At 34.8% G+C, this 22,588-nt stretch overlaps 1 protein-coding gene across 3 annotated transcripts in view; it reads left to right on the forward strand.

Annotated features, from left to right (window-relative positions):
* The first annotated feature begins 571 nt into the window (after positions 1–571).
* The window catches only part of zgc:163098 (uncharacterized protein LOC100037380 homolog), a 45,037-nt gene continuing 23,020 nt past the window's right edge, over positions 572–22,588 (forward strand). Inside the window, exons 1-13 of one of the 3 annotated variants that reach the window (XM_039766498.1) lie at positions 572–713; positions 2,383–2,462; positions 3,047–3,161; positions 7,924–8,033; positions 8,300–8,367; positions 8,445–8,542; positions 15,855–15,919; positions 16,114–16,279; positions 16,464–16,669; positions 17,026–17,069; positions 18,914–19,018; positions 19,451–19,517; positions 20,214–20,386. In XM_039766498.1, coding sequence (XP_039622432.1) covers positions 668–713; positions 2,383–2,462; positions 3,047–3,161; positions 7,924–8,033; positions 8,300–8,367; positions 8,445–8,542; positions 15,855–15,919; positions 16,114–16,279; positions 16,464–16,669; positions 17,026–17,069; positions 18,914–19,018; positions 19,451–19,517; positions 20,214–20,386 — 1,343 coding nt within the window. In that variant the 5' untranslated portion in view covers positions 572–667. Of the gene's footprint in view, positions 714–1,168; positions 1,277–2,367; positions 2,463–3,046; positions 3,162–7,923; positions 8,034–8,299; positions 8,368–8,444; positions 8,543–15,854; positions 15,920–16,113; positions 16,280–16,463; positions 16,670–17,025; positions 17,070–18,913; positions 19,019–19,450; positions 19,518–20,213; positions 20,387–22,588 lie in introns of those variants that run through there. The other 2 variants (XM_039766497.1, XM_039766496.1) reach the window with 2 other exon arrangements.

The raw sequence follows: 22,588 nt of genomic DNA on the forward strand, positions 1-22,588 counted from the left end.
ACCTCAGGCAGAAGTGTCCACAAAGACAGATTTCCAGAAGCAAATGCTCAGGCTGCCACATTAACCCCCGTTCCTGGTTGAAATAATCTGTCTCAATATTTTGAAAATTGCTAAATATATGTTGATGAACTGCGCAACAGTGCTGCATTTTGCAGCACAATCTCAGGGGCAGGAACACATTAAAAGTAACCTGCGTTAAAAGGTTCATTATTTTTTTTAAGCTAGAGTAACCTTGAGCAAAATTTATTTAAGTAAAAATAACTGTGTTATCACTGTTATAGTAGCACCAGGTGGAAGGCAAGAAGCACAAATACTAAGTCATTTTTAATTTATTTTATTTAACTACTTCCTACAGATAACGTTGCGATAAGGTCACGTAGTTGCCATTGTCCATACTTCAAATAATCGGGAGCAGTCGGAAAAGTAAATCGGGGGAGGGATGTTTAGTTCACAGCAAACGAACGATTACATGTATTTATAAAACACAATACAATTACCAGAGGCTTCACGCTTGTCTTCGGCTGATCAAGACGGTTAACTCGTTTTTGTGCACTTCAACGACAAGGCGCATTTTGGCAAAGGAGGACTCCAGAAATTGACTTGCTTATGTAAACGGATTTTTAAGAAACCGATTTCTGCCTTAACCGGATTACTCACCCTATCTCTAATGATGGCGCCGGAAAGCGACGACTACTGGGAGTTGATTAACACGTGTAAGAATTTCATTGTGCCTGGTTCATGTGACGATAATGACCCTATAAACTATTTCTACACTCATTCTGTAAACAAAACTACATTTAATGTAAAAACCTTAACATTCTTTTACCTGTCTAAAACCCAGTTCTAGCTAATTTAACCGTAGGCAGAGGGTGGGCCTACCGTAGGCGCTGCCCGTACAAAACAACCACAACACAGCGTCAACCATTAACACGCATGTTTTTGCTGACAGCCTTATTTGACGCCGGCGCTTTATGACTGTAATAAAAATAATATGAAACCCCGAAGTGATACACGCAACAGATGACGAGCGTGAAGACAGTAAGTCTTTTAGCGAAATACTAACAAATGAAGCCAAAATCCCTTTAACTTTGCCAAATATGTCAGTGTTGGCTTGCCGTAGATGCGACCTGCCTGCCAACCGCAGCTCTTTGAGGCTGATTGGCGGACTGAGACGCTAACGCTGCGTACGCTGTCAGTACGTGAATGCCGTCGCTTCAACATGGAGGTGTAGTAGCAGCAGTATTTTCTGCTCGGAATATATCTGGGCGAGAAATCAGTAAGTGTTTGCAGTGGACCGTTTGAATATTGTATCTGATTTAGTTTGCAGAAACGTGGCTAATTTTATTTTGGTTGAAGGTCCATAAGCGAAGGTAGAATGTGATTAGAGCATAATCAGTCTAGTGCAGGCATACTACATTGAAGTGGGAAGGGTCGAGGAGTGCGTAGACATCACAATGAGAACTAGATTTATTATTGCACGGTCAAAGTTAATGTTTCATTTTTTTAATGTTTATGGGCGGATTTGTAATGGGTCATGTCAGAATTTGATCAAGTAAAGGGAAGAAAACGTGAATGTCTGTTGAACTGTTAGTTGCCAAGTATAAACCTGCATTTTTAAGTTGTTTTACGATTTCTTCTTTACGTGTGACCTATTGTTTTACAATGATGTGAGATTCGCTACTTGTACCGAGGTCCTTTCAGTGATTCGAAGCATTGGTACAGTGTTATCGATCATGATTTTAACGCTATTTATTACTCTTGACAGTTGTTGTTCCGCTTCTTTTTTTAGCTACTGGGTATCCTTGGTGAAGTATCGCTTATGCAAGAAAAACTCTCTCCAAGCTAAAATCTCTATAATTGACGTGGTTAATACAAAGAAAGAAAGTGGACGTAGATCAGCCCAAGTAGCGAATAAAACAAGAATATGATTGGTCTCCAGATATTTGGTAGTTGAGTGCAGAACTAGTCAATCTATAGATTTATAGGATTAATCTTGTATATAGCATTTTTCATACAGTTACAAGGAAATGACATGCACAAAATCGCTAGTAGTGTAAAACAATTAAAAAAAGATAAATCTCAAAGAAATAATCACAAGATTTACACCGACTTTATTCCTACAATAATAATAATAGGTGAACAGTCGAGTGTCAAGTAGTGTGAGTACATCACTGATGACCTTACCTTTTGCTTTGGGTGTCTTTTATTCTGTTTCACTTTTGTTACTTAAATACTTGGATATGAGAGAGCCTTATAACACCTTTAGCAGTACTGAAAAGAACATTTAGAAATGATTGCAAATAAATATTCAACAATGGAAATTTTGTTTCAATTAATATTTATATTTTTTCGTATGTTTCACTTATGTATTTATATTCAAAGCAATGGCAGAAAAAAAGACAAAATCCTCGAGTACAAAAAGACCACTTAGCAAAAAGGAGCAGGATGAGATAAAGAAAAAGGTAGGTAAATAATGCCTTAAGACATTATACAGGTGGGCAGTATAGTCCAGTTGTTAAACTACAGGATTTTAAACCTAACATTTCTTGTTCAGTTCTTGCCTCTAACTCATTTTATGATCCTGCTTGGTTGCACTTCAGATTTTGGGGGAAGACAGGTCTGTATATATTTAAAGTTCCTTGAAATAGGAGTCATTTTAGAAATGTGCGATATAAAAATTGTTTTATTTTTTTAGGAACTTTGGTCATCAAAATATTAGTTTTATCTTTCAAAAAATCATCTTGATCTACCTAACTGACTTTTTCAGTATTCATTTACTTTTGGGGTGTGCACAATAAAATTTGGAAAGATTTTAATGTGTGATGGAGTGGTCACTGTGCCCACTCCAGTACTGGTTCTTGTTCTTCATCCTTTGGTGTAGGGATGTTATTTTGCTACTCACCACCTTTAAATGGATAAAGTACGTCCCTCCATTAGTTTCATGCATGGGTTGTAATACTCCAGGAGGACAAAATGTTCAACTGTGTTTCATTAAGACTTTGCTTTAAAGACAGGAATACTTGCTGACAGTCCTCTTGCTTTTTAGGAAGAGGAAGAAAAGGCAGCTGAAGTTTTTGAAGAGTTTGTAGCATCCTTTGATGTTAATGAGACAAACTCTGTGAAAACCTTTGTACGAGGTGGAATTGTTAATGCAACTAAAGGTATTGTGTTTTCACACTTAATTAAGCATGGCTGGTCTGAAGTGTGTAATTTTTGTGAAGTGAATTTTATTTTACCAATAAATCTTCTGATTCCTAAGAGGTCTCTTTATAATTTTCTTTTGATTAATTTTTTAGGTAAGTATATTCAACATAATATTATTATGTGAAACATAATGTTTTTCTCAGCAGATTTATTGTCTGTTCAGTGTTGTCAATAGAGTTAATGAGATAAAACCTTCATTCCTACACAAAATTTAGACTTGCGCTTTTCCTAGCACAGTGATTACTATTTGATTTAAGAGCAGCCAGTATCAGCTGCAGCACGTGCACTTTTCCAGAAAGTTACTTTATTCCAGTAAGCTGGTCATTATTTTATGCAAATGTATCCTTTTTTTTTAGAATTAAGTTTATTAATTTCTGCAAAAGAGCAGAAGTTTACATTTTTGCACTAGTCAAAATCGATACAATTGGTAATCGGGTTATTGAAAAACATTCACCTTCCCTTTTTTGTGAGCACTGTGAACTTATTTCTTTGGTTTGAATCACATTGTTCTTGTGTGTTTATGTACACATGCTTAGGTGAAGGTTTGTGAATTTCCCCTTAGAATTAATAAAGTATCTGTCTGTCTGTCTAAATTGGGTGAGGAAAAGTACTTGCCCTCCACAGAAGTAAGTTGATTGCAAATGTTGCATAGAGGACAGGTACAGTTGAACCCTGGTTTATGAGTGTGCTGTGCAAGTCTCAAAAACATGACAAAAGCGCATATAATTACTGTTCTGTTATTTATCAGGCCCTTCAACCAAGACTGCATGCAAAATGTAATACACAAATAACATAGTTTGAGTGGTTGTCAAGAACATTTAAAACTTACAGTACACAAAGTTTGGTAGAACACAAAATGCTTTGTACCCTAAGTAGTCATAAGATTACATTACACGCTAGTAACAAAACAAAGTTACAGTACTTGGAAAAATAGTTGACAGCCTAAATAATATGTTTGGTATTTTTCAAGTTGACGTTATTTCTTCACAATCATAGTACAGTATATGTTAATTTGTCAAATACAATTGTGTTCTTGTTTTTTATGAATTAATAAAAAAATCCTTGTGTGTTTTTGCAGCTTATCATGTTGCTAATGGATACTCAAGTCCATAGTTGAATGAAAAAGACACATAACACACCAAATACATCCCTTTTTCAAGGCAAAATGTTTTATTGAGTGTTGATTTGCATCATAAGAATGTACAAATATTTTAAAACTATGTATACATGTCTTTTTAAGATGTGAAAAAAGTGCAGAGCAAAATGTTGTAACTTTTAGCCATTTTAAAAGGAGACAGGTCTGTTCACTTTCACTTGTCAGCTTCTTCTGCAGCATTTTTCAGGGCCTGGGGAGTAGATTCACCTCAGAAAGTCATCACCAAACACAACTATTAACATTGAATGTTGATGCCTTGAACTGAATTGCTCTCTCCTTTCTGCAGACAACTAGGCAATAATAACTGAAAAAGGAACATTTATAATCACTTATATTCTTTCACTATAGGAAAGCTTATTTCATTATTTCAGTGGCCTCTTTCACTGACTACCCTTCTTCCTCTCACCCTGGGTAAAAGGCAAACCATATGCCACTCTTTCCCCTGCCTCCTCATCAGCTACGCATCAGGAGTACAATCAAAAGTTGACATTTTTACTATCAAACATGCAAACTGTACTAGTATTCTCTTGTACAAGGTAAGGCTAAAAGAGCCTTCATACAAGGTGATAGATAGTTCATAGATTAAGAAAGTGCTGCATCTGTGGTCTGCACTTTCATCCCTCTGTACTCGGCACTGCTGCCATTGCTGTCAGAGCTCCTTTTATGCCATTATTCTATAGGTAAGGTAGCTCAGAGCTGTCTTTCCTGCCTCACAGCACCAGGGTCTACATGAGTTTTGCATGTTCTCCCCATGTAATAACAAATTGCTTGTTACTTGTACTTTGTAAGCTTTTATTACGTTGCCAGTCAGTGTGAATCTTGCTCTGTAGCCTATTTAAAATAACAACACAAAATGTAATGGGTGAAAAGTAAGCTCCATTTAGGAAAAAACATTGATATAATGTGAACGAACATCTGTCTGTTATTACAAGCCATGGCAGAACATAACTTGTAACAAGCAGAATTGCAGAGATAAAAGTAGGATTATGAGCAGAATATAGATTGGCTCTGGGGGCTTGTTGGGTGTAATAACTCCACCCACACTGGAGACTGTGAGCAGACAAACAAAAAGGAAATATATTCTTACCCCAATAAAAAAAGTTCCATGAATTCATGATAAAATAATTATTTCTATTTTTTTTTTATCATCGTGAAAGGACACCTCAGGAACGACAAAGGCATATTATCTTAAATAGAAACCTTTGATGATCTTTACATGAAAAACATTTATATGTTACTTATATAACATAACTTTTATTTTCATATTTTAATGTCCTTTGTTTAGAGTGTAGATCTTTTGTCTCATTATACATTTTTAAAAAGTGAATACATTTAACATAAACATAAGTTGATAAATAGTTGATCCCAATTTTATCCAGAGTCTTGGGGGCCAGATGCTTTTCAGAATGGAGTTTTTTTTTTTCTTTCAGAATTTGGAAAAATAAAAGTCTAGCACTGCCTTGTTCAGTGTCAGAGAACATTGAAATTGACATCTGTAGTTTATGTCACAGGAGTGAAAGTGGAAATATTAGAGACTTTTCAAATAAGTTTATATTCCAGTAATCTACAAAGGATAGCCAAACTCATCATCATGTTGTGAAAGTTTAATTATTTTAGACAGGAAGGCATGGTTTTTGTAATTGAATGTGAGTATGACTAATGTTTCTCTGTTACAAGGGCTGGAGTTGAATGGATTTTTTGATGTGTTGTTTCTTTTTGATAAGTGTATAAATAAATATGCGCAGTGCTTTCAGATACAAATGTGATTCATTTGGTAAATATTTGCTATTATCTTTCTTTTGATATATTTTAGCTATATACAAGATTGTTTACTATACTTAATGAGGATGAAAAATAGTCTATAAATCTTAAAAGATTGAAAGAATCATGGAATTGCATAAAGTCTGAAAAAAACAACCATTCAATTCAGTTTTTTTTTTTTTTTTATAGAGCTATAAGATAAGTGCAGGCTCAGAGTGCAATAACAAGTTCAAAGATAAATGCAGTAACAAACTAATGATATCTCCCCATTAATTTAGTTCAACTGTGGCCAAATGTCAATGGAGGAGAGAAAAACAAAACCTGCATTCAGCAGCATCCCTGGGGAAAATAAACCTCTGGGGTCTTCACTGTCAATTATAATAGGCAAAGACAAACGCCAGACCTTGTCAGAGTCCTGGAGACCTTGGCCAATTTGCTGCCTATGCCTTCTCCCTCCTGAGCTTTCTACACTGGAGTCTGTGGTGGGCCATCTAATCGAACAACAAAATCCATCCTTTCATTCCAATGCACCCAAACCATCAACATTTAAAACCGCTTTACTAATTCTGTAATTCTTAAATGTGAGATTCCAAAATAGCTGGAATATCCAAAATGAGTACTTTAATAGTTTGGAACTCATTTACCAGATATTTTCCTAAATGACATATACAAACAAAGACTTAAAAACATGCACCATCTGGCATCTCTAGCAGTGAGTCACATTTGGTGCCGCCTATAGTAAAATTGTGTCTTTATGATGCAATGTGTTTTTTACCATAGTTAAAGTGACTGTAAAGTTGTCGACTTCTTCTCAGATTTGTGGTTCCCAGAGCAGCCCGAGTCTGCTTAGAATTCATGAACTTGTATGTATTTCTGAATGTAGCTGGTCTGTTCTTTCACAATTTTTTTTTTTTTTTTAACCTGTCTTGGTTTCTGATGAATGTCTTACTCTGCACAAGAATATGTGTTCTGTGTGTGCCCAGTGTCTCCAAGCTAGATAAATGAGTTAGAAATGTATAGATGGATACAATGTTCATCCTTTGTTCCATAATTAGTTAATCTGATTTTTTTTTTAATTTAATAACCATATGTAGAATATTCCACTCTTTTTCAACAAGCAGTTTCTTATGATGGCAATGACAAATGTTAAGCTGACAGATTAGAACACATGTGCAGCATGAAAGGAAAAGAAGTAAAATGACAATAAGGAAAAAAACCAAAAAACTGTGTGATCACTTTTTGATGGACTAACTGAAAATTCTTTTAGGACAGCAGGACATTAGCCTGGGTGTAAAGGAAGGAAAGCAGGCACCAGCACATCCCAGGGCTGTAGATCCGGCACTAATCACTGTACAAACCTTCTTCTCATTTCTTCAATAAAATACAGTATACATAGCCATTGTAGTCATTAGCATCTTGGGTAATTACTTTTTTTCTTACAAATCCAAATGTAGTTTGGAATAAAAAAAATAATGGGCAATAGACTGTATATGGAAGAAAGATAATGTAGGTAATGTGCTATATTTTATGTCATCGTATACATCAATGCATGGGGTGCTGAGTGGTCTTTTCTATCTTGTGACTTTCTGTTTTGAAGGTTTATTACTGCTTCAGTATAAATGTGAACAGTTAGGACACATGAGTTTAAAATTAGTTATCATTTTAATTAATAATTATTTAGAGTCACACATACTATGATTGTTTTTTTTTTTACTTATTTAAGCAAGTAATTTATTATTTAAACTTTCCATTCATATGCATCGTGCTTCAGTTAGTTAAGTAATTTCTATTTCATATTTTAGAAGAAACTGCTACGGAAAATAAGAAGAATAAGATTTATCGCCCAAGTACAAAATTATCTTCAGTTCAGCAGAATGTTTCATCATCATCACCGTCTGAGTCTAAAAAAGCTGTAAGTACTTACAGTTTTTCAGTAATTGCAATCTTGTTGACACCTTGGCAACATGGCGGCCATTTAATACATTTTAAATATTGTACTGTATATGCAATAAGTAGGACTATACATATTTTTTACCTTGTTTAAAAATTTCTAAATTGGTAAATACACATATGGACAATTGAATGAGTGCATGCTAGTGATAAACCTGCCAATGTCCATATTTTTGGAATCTTAACATGCCATTTATTTATTTTAATGTATTATCTATTTTTTATCAGGTTAATAAAAAGAAAACTGAGGAGAAAAAAAAGAGCAATTTGGAGTTGTTTAAAGAGGAACTGAAACAGTAAGTGGTAGTGATAATTTGTTTTATATAAGGCAGTATAAGGCAGCCTGCTTCTGTAACCTTAAAATGTGTTTTAGGATCCAGGAAGAGCGTGAAGAGAGATTTAAACGGAAAAAATTAGGTGCAGATCAGGGCAGCGTTGCAGATGCTGAACTGCAGCTACCTTGCCGGTCAAGTAAGATTTACTTATTTTTATTTATTTAATTTTTATTAGAAGTTCTATTTTTATTTATTTAATTTTTATTAGAAGTTCTATTTTTATTTATACACAGTAGGCTAACTAAATTGTTTGCTTTTCTTATCAAAATTATGGAATTATCTGTAGTTAAAGATCTAGAATTTTGCTAACTTTCACTTGATCCCTGATTTTTTTATTCTAGCACTCTCTTGAGCTTCTTCTTTACCTGTTCCACAACTTTGATTGTTCTATATGACTCGCACAACAATTGATCACGTATATCAATCATAAAGTATGGATTGAGCACACTTTCCAATTTTCAGTAATTCTCCCATACTGCATGAGTCTGTCAACAATTCAGTTACAGTACTTTATTCAGCCTTCAGCATTTCCAACACCATTTGGGCCTCCTGCTTTATCTGTCTTAATCATTTTCTCTGCATTTGCAAACTTCTCTTTCAAATACTTGCAGCTTGATACTTCTGTTTCCTCACAACAAACCTTGTTCATTCTCTTTATTCACTAACATGTCCATGATCTTCCTCCAGGTATTCTTAACCCCATTACTATCAATTATGATGTTCTTTTCATAATTTTATAGTAGTGCACACCTACAACATTCTGTCCTTCTTGTGCTGTTTGCTTCATAATCCATAACACCCTTGTGACCTAGGGTTAAAATACGTACCCCACATGTCACACAAGAACGATGGTGAAATTAATGGAGGTTGGTGTCAGGTAGGATATCATGCCTTAAAAATGTCTGTTCCAGTATACATTAGATTATGAGATACAAACTATATAGAGGCTATGACTTGTCCAGCCAGTAAATGAATTCAAAGACTTGGCAATACTGTGTCTTTCTCTGCTGTTTCTACACTGAATCTTTATATGATCCAAAACATTTTTTAACAATTTGCTTAAAAATATTAATTTTCTACTTTTAAGTAGAATCTATTAATCTGTATATTAGGTTTCTACTTTTGTGGTGGTTCATATAGCTATCGAAAATATATTTTTATTGGACTGCAAGAATACCAGTAGCCATACACAGTATTTACCATTTTAATAGTACAAGTCAAAGTGACAAAGCAAATCTTCACAACTGCAATCTCTAAGTTTGTTGTTTCTTTGCTTCACCATAATACACTTAAGAGGGATTCTGTTAGTTCATTTGACATTAACAAGGTAGAACAGAATTGTATAATTTTTGTAAAACCTCATGAACATTTCAGTTGCACGTGTGTGGATTGAATACTGTTGAATTCTGTCAGAACAAGCTTTAATATACAGGTTAATCTAGAAGCATAGAAATGTGATCAAATTATTAGTCAGTTACAGGATTGTCTGATATGATATATACAATGTTAGAGAATTTTGTTATTACTCCAGATAACTAGATTATAGTTACATTCACATGGAGCCTAATATTTAATTAATAACTTACCTTTTGGGAGGAAACATATTCAAATAAATGCAGTAATCAGACTAAAGATTATTCTAATAAAATTTCAATACAGGAGAGTACAAAAAATGGTTTAGATATTAGTGACTATAGTTTATAATGCAATTTATTTCTCCTTCTGAACACATGAGTCTTTAGTACATATAATTTCTTTTCTCTATTGCACACATCTAAGGCTTACAGTGCATGGAATTACAGTCCATCAGTTAATCCTGTACCTAATTACCAAAGAATGATCGAAGAGGAATACACTGGAAAAGTCAGTGCCAGTAACATTGTTACTCCATGGTTAGCACTGTTTCCTTACACCTCCAGGAAACTGAATTCAAATGCCCACCCGATAACTGTTTTCTTAGCTTTTTTTCCAAGATATGCTAGTTTCTCATTCTCATCCTAAAGACATGCCAGCCAGGTTAATGAGTGATTTCTGTGATGCACTGGCACCAAAGGTTGGTTCTAGCCTTGTGTCTGATGCTAGTGGAATAGACAGTGGCATCCTCAGCCTTGAATGCAGTTACGCTGGTTTGAAAATGAATTGATGAATTTGTGAGATGTGACACTCTGCTTCAGATTCCATCATAGTCTTAACCACATCCTCATTTGGTAGCAGTATAACTTGTTTAACACAGTGTTTAAAAAAGTAAGATGAGTACATTACATATTTTGAAATTTCTCTTGCCTTGTTGTGTATGTATGTGGAATGCTTTATACGAGAATTGCGTAGACATTGTTCCAAACACATTCACTGCTCAAAACAATAGGTTTTCTGCTGATAATACTTGTATTTTAACATATTTTAATTCCATTACTTAAAAAAAATATATAAATATTTACATGTTAGATTTGATTGTTATGCATTCTCTCAGTATGGGCAAACATCAGTGTAGAAGTAGTGGTTATCTTCATTTGAATTCCTTGTAATTACACTTCTTACCTTTTAAAAAACTCCCTGTCCTGTCTTTGTGTGTAGTGCATCTATTGAATATTTATTAATTTCTCTTTTTAGACTGTTTCGTAAATAAGAATTATGAATGAAGAGGTGGTAGCTTAAGATGACCTGAGAAAGAAAAGGAAGCAGATATGTTTTTAAAGTATTTCTCTTTTGATTCGTATAATTGAAATAGGTATTTCAGTACAAAATTAATATTAATTTAACATAATCTGTTACAAAGAACAATAAACAACAATTCTCAAGTGGCCACACATGTATGTGTTTTACTTTTAAAATAGCACTGTCTCTTGCATTTCCTCCATGATGTTGTATACTGAGACTGCAGCAGGACAGTGAGTGCCCTCCAGAATTGTAAGAAATGTGACCAGTTTGATGCATCCCTCTGAGATGAGGGTTAACTTCATTTTTAGGGTCTCCAGTTTTTCCTCAGTTTTAGTCGCCTCTAGTATATATGTCACAGTCTGAGATGATGTATTCTCAGCCAGAAAGAACTCTTTGTGTAGAGGTTAATATTTTCAGTAGTTTACCGTATTGATTTAAACCAGCTATTCCACCGGGTTTATCCTGCCTTGGGGGGTCTTGGTCAGCACCATCTCTTTCAGTGACAAGAAGGTTCCCCATCTCCTTTTCCTGGCAGGCTTCTTGAAGAAGGCAGACGTCACCCATATCACTAGTGATGTAGCCTCATTGAAGTATTAATAGTGCTGCCAGGTCTCTCCCACCAAACTAATAACATGACACAAGCAAGTTGAATGCACACTGTTAGGCATAACCCCTTTTAAAACTTCTTGGTATGCTTTCAGAAAGTATGATGCATTGTCTGTAACCACTGCTAAAATGTCATTAAGATTCAGCTAGTTGTTGTGAAGGGAATGAAGTACAGTATTGCTTGTGAAAAGGTGGAAAAGTTGCAGCTGTCCATAAAGATAACATCTTCCAGAAAGTGCTGGTCTTCAATACCATCCATCATCCAACCCGCTATATCCTAACACAGGGTCACGGGGGTCTGCTGGAGGCAATCCAAGCCAACACAGGGCACAAGGCAGGAACAAATCCCGGGCAGGGCGCCAACCCACCTCAGATCACACGCACACACACACACACCAAGTAGGGCTAATTTAGGATCACCAATGCACCTAACCTGCATGTCTTTGGACTGTGGGAGGAGACCAGAACACCTGGAAGAAACCCACGCAGACACAGGGAGAACATGCAAACTCCACGCAGGTAGGACCCAGGAAGCGAATCCAGGTCTCCTTACTGTGAGGCAGCAGTGCTACCACTGCGCCACTGTGCTCCCTCTCTTCAGTACCTGTAATTGTAACTGTGTAAATTACTTATAATGATTCTTAAATGTGTACAGTATGAAAATGCTTAAAAAGCTATACATCTGTAGCTTTGTCTACTGCATATCATAAATTAATTCATTACAAAGCAAAACTGACTCATCTAGAAGACAATACAAGAAAAAGAAACCCGCTTTTAAGGGCTCACTGCATCTGAGGAAAAGCCTGCTCTTCTGCCTGTGTTTGTTGGTGCTGAGTTTATAACAGAAGAGTCAAATGTGGACTTTTCGTGCCTTGTCATTGTGAGGCAAAATGTTTAACAACTAGTGCCATTCATTAATATCACTTTTTATATGGGAAAGACTGTTTAATACATGTAGTTATAATTTAATCAGATTAATTACTTACAGTAAATATGTCCCATACAATTAGAGCTGCCTACATAAAAGAATTACCATACAGCCAAAAGTTTACTTTCCTTTCACAATGCTGAGAACGCGATGGTCTCTGATATCAGTGGCTTCTTCAACTGCAACGTATTTTTTGTAGCCACGAATCTTTTGAAGAATGGCATCCATATGCTGTTCAAAGTCTCTGGGCAAATTAGTTTGATGAAATTTGCTTTCATTTCTCCTGTTTACAATGCTTCATATAGAAAGGACGCATTTTCGTCATTTTATCGAGTGGTATGTCTGACTCCTTACACATGGCCACAAAAGTCCTCCACGTAGGATGTCTTGCATCTGATGATTTTCATGTTTCCCCTAATGTTACCTGAAGGGGAACACTCATTGATCTTAATTTCTCCTTGTTCTTGAGATGGGTTTTAGATTTGACGTGGTCATTGCAAGTTTCTTTTTGTGTCCAGTCTATAGTATGCAGGCAAAACTTGCAGAAAAGTTGTTGTCCAGATTTGTAAAACTCACCAGGATATTGTTATGTCCTCAATTTTGCAGGTAAGATTGTGTTTCTTTGTTTTTAGGACATAGTTTGGGTATCTGATACTGCTCACTTCAACATTTCCACATGTCTGATGCAGCTCACTAACTCATGTGCCTTTAATGAGAAAACATACTGCAATGCACACAAACAGGCATCACTTGGAAAAACAACAAACTAGAAACTAGTATCTGGATGATATAACTATAGATTACTTAGACATTTAATAAATTTGAAAGTTTTGTAACAGTCACCCCTTCAGTCTCGAAATTCCACATTTCTGTTTTTAAATCTAAAATCTGTTTTTATGTGTTAATTCCGTGATTTTGTCTGTGCTCTCTGCATCGTGGAAATCATAGGGTCCTAGGCAAGATGCATACTGATGATGCACACCAAACTGGTACTTACAACACATGTAGCATGTGGTTGATTCAGGGATACTGGACATACATATTTACCAACTCAGCTGTCTCCCATAGGAACAGAACTTTCTTTCTTTCTTTCTTTCTTCACAGTATTTGACTTCAGTGTCCACTATAGACCACACCCAAAGTATGTAGTGTGATATTCATTTGGTATTGCTAGACATACATACAGACCTACCTACCCAGAAAAACTGGTTCTTAAAAAAAGAAAATAGATTTTAGAAATTGTGGAACATAGTTAAATTGAACTGTCTTGAAACATTGGTATAACTATCTTCTTAAATCATTTTCATGTCTGATGCGAGCCACAGCCAATCCTAGACCCTGTGGCATTGGTCACTGAATGTGCAAGCATTTTTTCTTTTCTTTTTTTTCCTTTTATTTTATTAATACCTATATTGTTATTTTCAGAATTGTTCCTGATATTTATTCATTAACACAATGATACAATCACAAAACTATTAAAGGCTATGGTAATTCTCTATTGAATATCTACAATTCTAGATACAACACCTACTAATAATTTTTTTAAGAATATATCATAGTTGCACAGAAAACAAGAATTAGGATTTTTGTTTCATTTTATGTTCTTATCATGTATGTGCAGTGAAGAAAGAGCTTAATATTAAACAGGCACTTTGCAATCATCTTTAAAATCAAGTATTCCAGCAAGGTACAAACAAGTATCGTCAAAGCCAGCTGACAGGAGTGCTTGAAGTCTGGTTCAAACGGATAGAGAATTCACAAATTTATGTGATCAAAAGTAAAGCAGAAAAGCAAGAAAAGTCGGCTGAAACCAATCCACACAATTACATGTTTCATAAGCTTCTACAGATGTTTTTTTGTCATGTCCTGATTGATTAAAGTTCTTCTCTGCATGAGATGTAACAAAGAAACAGTGGATGTGAAGCACCACTGGATTTGTGTTTTTTTTTTTTTCTCTAAGATTATCTAGCATGGAACTTTTATCAGTATTTGAGAATTAAGTAATGATCCATAAGTCTTACTTTTGTTAGTAATCATTTGCTGAAAAAAAAAGAATTAACAAAATACACATACATTACCTTATAGCATAGTACATGTATGCAACCCTCCAAAGGATTTTAGACACACAGTATACTGTATGTTCAAGCAAATTATAAATATTTAATATTCTAATATTAGTCATTTTTGACAGCCCTATCACAAACATAAAAGCTCATCTTGCAAAGATTCTCTCAGTGGAAAGATCACATTATGTACCTGTGTGTATGTTATGTACTGTAGACGAGTATTCCAGGTCTTAGTACAGATAATTTGGAAACACCAGAAATCCATTTCCATTTTTGATTAAAAAGGAAAGAAAATCTAAGTCAGTATATTTGAGTCAAGTGCTGATCTATTTTATATATTCTAGTGTGATTAAAAATTTTAAGTCGATAAGAAGGGAATAAATTATGATATATTATAGATTCAAATCACCATACTTAATATATCACAAAAGCTAAAAAAAATAGGTGCTGTGACTCAATCACGAAGTAGTGTACCAACATAGAATCCCTAGTAATTCTCACCCCTCTGACTGCTCCTGTGGTGATATACAGTATATGCAAACAGTACTACATACAGCAATAAGTTAATACTAATAGATTCTGTATTTCTCTATGCAGTTGAGAGGGAGAATGAAAAAGATTAAAGATTTAGCCACTTTTAAACACAGTGTGATACGTTGTGCTTGCATTAATGTATCTGGAGCAGCAGCAGCCATGCTTCTGTTTTCATGATCAAAACTGTTATTGGTGTAGTAAGAATGAACCACCACCCAGTCCTGTTATAAGTAATGACCAATTAGCTATTCAGGCTCAGATTTCACTACCAGCTAATTATATTAGTTTTAAGACATGTTAAAGTTATAATTAATATGCTTGATTTCAGCCTGTTCTGAGAGCGAAGAGGAATCAACAAGCCAAAAGTGCTGTGTAACTAATAAACAGGTCATACTTTGTATGCATAGATCATATTTATTTTGTGGAAATCTGTCATTTCTTTATTTGCTTATGTTCCTTATATTATTTTATATTAACATTTTATTTTTTTTATATATTTGCACATTGAAAATTGATCCTTTGTTACATTTGTCATTACCTAAACTTTTTAAAATAATTTTAATATCTGAATAATATGAAAAAGTTATGAAAAATCAATAAATTACCCTTGATTATTTTTTCTTTTAATGTGAAGACTGTGATTATGTTTTTTTTAGTGTTGGATGATGAATTAGGAGACCCTCATACAACAAATTTATACATTGGGAGCATCAATCCAAAGGTAATTTAAATATTTAATACATTATAAATAGTTTATACTTTTTGTTTAATTCATTATTCAAAATGTCTTTCACTTTTTTATGGCAAAATTGTTTTATGTTAAACTCTCAATATGATGAAGATATATTATAAATTGCCCTTTTTAACATTTCAAATTCATGAATACCTCAGTACATATTTCTGTCTACTGTGCAGATGAACGAAGAAATGCTTTGTAAGGAATTTGGGAAATTTGGACCATTAGCCAGTGTTAAAATTATGTGGCCTCGTACTGATGAAGAGAGAGCAAGAGTAAAAAACCGTGGCTTTGTTGCATTCATGAACCGAAAAGATGCAGAAAGAGCACTTCAAGCGCTTGATGGTATATTTTTGTGAACCTATGTAGGAATCTCCTAGTTGAAATATATGTTTAATATATAGGTTTTAAATATTACTCTGTTTTGTTGTTGTTTATTTGTTGAATATCCTCATTCTCTTTTTATGTTTTTTCTCTGAAAGTAAAATATTTGCATTTTTGCCTAATTATAATGTTCTTGTATTCATAGGAAAAGTTGTAATGGGTTTTGAAATGAAGTTAGGTTGGGGAAAAGCAGTCCGCATCCCTCCTCACCCATTGTATGTTCCACCTAGTGTTCTGAAACAGACCACTCCACCCCCTCCGTCTGGTTTACCTTTTAATGCCCAACCTAGAGAGCGGTTCAGAAATCAAGATGTGCCAAAATCATTTAGATCTAAAGAAGATTTTGAGAAGGTAATGTTTTCGGGTTATTAATATCTGTTGAACATAGTTTAAAGTAAATTCATTTATCAATTTTTATGGTATAGAATATTTATTTTATTGTCTAATTTTACAATGCTTAAATAACTTTCACAGACCTATTTATGTACACAACACAGATTCCCTTTTAACTATATTATTTGCTTCTTAACTCTTAATTGTAGATTACAAGTTGTGTACATTTTTCTTATACATATGATAAAAGCAGTGTATGTGCACGTGTGTTTAGTCTTTTACATTGCCTTTGTGCTGTATATATCCTGCAGTGTTTCTCCTACATATACTTACCATCTTTATATTTTTACTATTTGATTTGACTTCATGTACAGACTCTGTCCGAAGCCGTAGTCAAAGTGGTTATCCCAACAGAAAGGTACACTTTCAATCCATTCTTACTACTACTGCTACTACGACTTTAGAAGAACACAAACTTTAGAAGAAAAAGGCCCTCTATTCAAGTTCATGTTTCTAAAAAGGCAGCACCCCAGTCCTTCGAGCAATCTCAAGAAATGTCCTAAAAAATATAGAAGAGGTATAAGGAAGGTACTGATTGCACTAAAGGAACCAAGAAAGGATTACTGCTTTTTTGTTTTAAAGATGTTTCTCATGTGTAACCTACATTATCCTCATATTAGATAAAGTGCATTCAGTTTTTTTTTAATTAATAGCAGCATATTTGGTATTGGGTGAAACACTTACTACTTGCTCAGAGAATTGGGGATTTCTGCCATTTATAGATCAGACTTTTGCATAATGGGGGTCCAATTGGCTCTGAAAGAAAATCATAAGGTAGAGTAAAAGTTTGTTTTAATACCTCTTTAACACTGGCCATCAGTATGCACCAAGCAGCAGCTTAGTATGTGTCAGACAGTTTTCAGGAAAGTAACTGAATTTGTTTATAAAGTCTTACCCAGCATATTACATTTTCAATTTGAAAAAGAATACATACCGCTAAATAAATATATGCACTGCAATAGACCAGGTTTGTTTTTGTACCAACAGTATACTTTCTGCTTTCTGCACTGGAAAAATGTATTTTAAAAATAAAGAAAAACCTTTACACATATATACATTCTTTAATGTGAACATAATGAACTCAAGTCAGATTTGCACCAAACCCTAGATACATGTTTTTCTTATTTTGGTTATCAGTCATTTTGGTTTTCCCCAAAGCCAGTTATGCTTTCAAGTTCTTTTCCATTTTTCAGGCACCCATACCATTAGTCATGTTTTGTTTTTGTTTTTTTTTCCCAGCTTCAGTGTGTTGGTTGCATTTAGAAATGCACATGTGAATGCAAAAACTTTTTCACTAATGCATTAGACAGCAGTATCTTGTTTAGCTTTTGAAAGGTTACATTGCTACTGGTATACTTTTATGAGATGTGATGCTTTAGTCTAGGTCATATTAATATGAGTTTCTATAAAAGACCTTCCATACTACAAGATCACTCAACAGGTGCAGTACTTTTGGCCATTGTATAAGGGGGTATAGCACTTGGGGTCCAGTAAACTTCTCAATTTTATGGTACATAGAAGGAAACTGAGTTACAGTAATATTGGGCCTTATTGTTTTTTTAATAAACATGTATCTATGACACATAATGCACATACATTTTTGCTGCGTTGCAGAATGTTGTATTATATCATGCACCTGTCATTTTAATAGAATTTCATGATTAATGTGATGAATTAGCACCAAAAGAATAACGCAAGCAGTGAGGTTGTGAATCTATAATTTTTATTTAATTAATTAATATTTCTTTAGTTGTATTAAAATATTTGAACACTACATAATGATACTGATGTTTTTAATATTTGTAAATAGTAATTCTAATACATTTGCAATTGTTAATCTTTGTTATATTTGAGATTTTAGAAAATGTGTAGTAGCTAATAGTAGTAAGTAATGTTTTTTAGTTATTTTTTTCAGATTTACATTTGTTTCACCCTTTGTGGGATAAAAATATTTTTGTGACAGTGGTTATGGAAACACTGCATGAGTCCAGCAGCTTTTTACTGCACCAAAAACAATTGGAACAAAATAAAACTTGCGCTAATGTCTAACTTTAGGCAGGCTTCAGGTTATTTTAAAATGGAAACTTTTCATAATTGTCAGTTTGTATTTAGCACTGGAATCAGAAATTTAAAATGTAATATTAACTTCCATGATTGATGTGATTGCCTGTATGTGTGTGTGTGCACTTTTTTTTTTTGTAGGAATCTTTTAAGTCTTATACATAGAACAATAGAATTTGTAGTACGTGAAGGTCCCTTGTTTGAAGCTATGATAATGAACAAGGAAAAGGATAATCCAAAGTTCAGGTAACAAAGTTTTAGTATGTTGGTTTCAGCAATTTTTTTGCATGCAATACTGCACAGTAATCACAATATAATAAGTTACTTTCCCAGTTACATATGCAGTATACAGTATACCAACTGTGCTACAAATGCTGTACATGATGTTTGATGCAGTACTTTTGGTAAAAATGTGTATCCAATTTCGTAATAATGTTGCTTGTGCATAGTCAAATATATTTTACATTACTAATTAAGAAAAACCTAATCATGTCTTTTTTATTAAACAAAATGCTCCAATATTACAATTTTAAGGTGTATGTCACCAATGCTTGAGTCATTAATTAATATTTCTAAGTTTTCTTTTAGTTTAAGAAACAAATATAGCAATCATTCATATTTATTTTTTAAAGTAATTTAAATTTGTTGAGGTAATAATTAATTTTATTATATTTTTAGATTCCTTTTTGAAAACCAGAGCCAAGAACATGTATATTACCGTTGGAAATTATTCTCAATTCTTCAGGTAGTAACTGCAATAGTGATTCATTATTTGAATTTTTCAGCTTATCATAATTAGTATTGATGTTCAAGACCATATTTTTCCAACAGCTACAAATCCTGTTTTGTTAAGAGTGATCATTTTAGGTGGCGCAGTGGTAGCGCTGCTGCCTTGCAATTAGTGGACCTGGGTTCGCTTCCTGGGTCCTCCCTGCGTGGAGTTTGCATGTTCTCCTCGTGTCTGCGTGGGTTTCCTCCAGGTACTCCGGTTACCTCCCACAGTCCAAAGACATGCAGGTTAGGTGCATTGGCGATCCTAAATTGTCCCTGGTGTGTGTGTGTGCGTGCCCTGCGGTGGGCTGGCGCCCTGCCCAGAGTTTATTTCCTGCCTTGCTCCCTGTGTTGGCCGGGATTGGCTGTAGCAGACCCCGTGACCCTGTAGATAGGATATAGCAGGTTGGGTAATGGATGGATATTTTCTTTAATACATCAAAAACAAAAAACGTTATTTGTGCAAATTTTAATGTGTTGTCTTAATTAATAATAATGTAAACTGGCCAAGACATGACTGCTGCAGTTTAGTAATTAATATATTTAACTGTGAAAAATGTTGATTTTAATAAGTGTTATAATTAGGACATGAATGTTTATTTTGGTTAAATCCGTACAACATTTAGTGTTGATAATTCAAGAAAACTAATATATTATTGCTGTTTATTAGGGTGAACCCCCAAATTCATGGAGAACGAAAGATTTCCGTCTGTTTAAAGGTGGATCGATATGGCGTCCTCCTCTGTTAAATCCTTATCTCCAGTGTGAAGAAGAAGCTGCAGAGTCATCAAGATCTCCTTCTCAACAGGAATATGAATTTAAAAGAGGCCACCTAAAACCTGGGTACATGTTGTGTTTCATTTGCAGAGGCCTTTCCTTCAGCTTGCCATCTCTCCCACCCCTCTGTTATGCCAGTGTGTCTGTTGCATCTTAATGTGCCGTCTTTATATCAGCTTCTCTGAAGTCTTAAGAAACTTCAGAACTTGCAAAAAACATAATTAGATGTACATGAAACTAGTCATTGAGTGATTTAAGTACTGTTATCACATTTCAGATAGTATGATGTCATAGTTACTATATCAAAAATTATTTATTTCAACTTCAGTGGCCCCTATCCTTGTGCTGTGCCCGAATGGATGCATGCCTTTCACCATGATGCCTTCATACATGGATACGTCTATTGTGTTACAGTAAATTCGAACAGGTACTCCTCTGAAGACACAATGCAGTGCCAGTCATCCTGCCATTGGAAGTGGTTGAGGCACAATTGTAGTCACAAATGTATGTGGTCAAGGGAATCCAAAGCAATTGGCAGTAAGCTAAAAGGCCCCACTGCTCTAAATGACCTCAAACAGTGCATAAGGACATCTGTTATGTGACCGACCCCCAAGTGTTGGCTAGGGTCTATAATGTTGCTATTTAGTCTATCACTGTCTTGTGCATGAGGTGACTGTCTCCTGTAATGTTAATTTGTGAAATTTGCCAAGGCATTTTTCGCATTGAATATGCTGTGTTTGCTGCTAACTTTATTAGGCAAATATATTCAGGGAAATTCAGCTTAGACTAATGTTTTTTTTTTTCCCCAAGCGCCACATGATGCTTTGCATGGCAGGCGCAACATCCCTGAGCTGTAGAAGTCATGCACATAACTTTCATGCATACTTACTGTAAGATTGTTGCTGAAATGGTCGTTGCTAGGTCACAAGCACCAAAATAAATTCCCTGTCACCTTTGACAGTGCTGCATATTTTGCCTAGTATCCCCAACCCATTTCCATCTTGCATGCATTAAAAAAAATGAAATACATTTGCAATATTTACATTTAAGAGGTACATTAGCTGACCATAATGAGAATGGTATGAATACTAACAGCTGAAATATAACATGAATCCCCCTAGCAGTGCAGCACTGCAATATTACTACAAATCAACCATGTACACAGCTGCTATACCTCATCACAAAGCTCAGGACATGCTATGAAATAACAAAAACTAAATATTTATTTCTATTTATATAGTGTTCCTTTCTTCTTGATGAAAGTATCTGCAGAGATAAGTTGGAAACAAAACAGGCATGACATGACCAATGTAGTCTGCATTTTAATCACTTATTGCTAGTTTGTAGTATTCATTCTGTCTGCACTTTTGTTGCTTGAGGTACGGTGGCACAGTGGTTAGTGCTGCTGCCTCACAGTTCAGAACACATATTTGGCCAGCATTGTTGGTAGAACTTTCCGTAGCCCTCAGAGACACTTTAAAGACCATTGCACCATTATCATCCACTCAAAAGTAGTTAATTTCCTCCTGCTCTGTTGATTTCAGTGGATTTTGTGGAGTTTAGCGAAGTTCACAAACATTTCTGTTTGCTTATCACTAATCCCCTTGTCATTTGTACACTGATGTACCCCAGACTCCTCACTTGAGTGGTTCCAACCCTCCTCTACCAACTGACGCCATACACTCATCACTGTGTTTGCATTCTGTTCAACATGAGTGCTAGTGTCCCAGAAGGATGCCTTCCCACATTCTCACAGTTCTCCCTCATTCAAGAGCTGGATGTATGGCTATTGTCCACTTGGCTGAAGCATTTTTCATCCCTAAGAGTAAACTAACTGCCAACGATCAGTTAATGAGGCTCCCTTTGTAGGCCCCTTTTCTATCCACCTTTGAAAAGTTTTTTTTGGGGGGAGGGGGGGACGGGACTCCAGAAACATAATTTAAATATATGCTTTGCTTGCAGTCATTTTCTCATTGTACCATGACCTATCTATCCGTCTATCATGCAATTTTTGGAAGAGTATGGATTAGTTTCTCTCAGTGTTGCAGTTTTAATGGTCAGCAGTGTAGTCACGTCATTCTTTGAATAGGTTATCATTGTTCTTTGGTGCAGAAAGATAAATGCTGTTTTTAATACTTTTTTGAAAGGTTTTTAGTGTTCACATAGCATTTAAATACAGAAAGTGATAATCAGTGATTTAAAGTAGTTCATTTGTCTTTGATAAATCAATGTATGTTCTTATCTATGTCATGTATACATTCTTATTTT

This window comes from Polypterus senegalus, chromosome 10 (genome assembly GCF_016835505.1).
Source record: "Polypterus senegalus isolate Bchr_013 chromosome 10, ASM1683550v1, whole genome shotgun sequence".
NCBI classification, from domain to species: Eukaryota; Metazoa; Chordata; class Cladistia; order Polypteriformes; family Polypteridae; genus Polypterus; species Polypterus senegalus.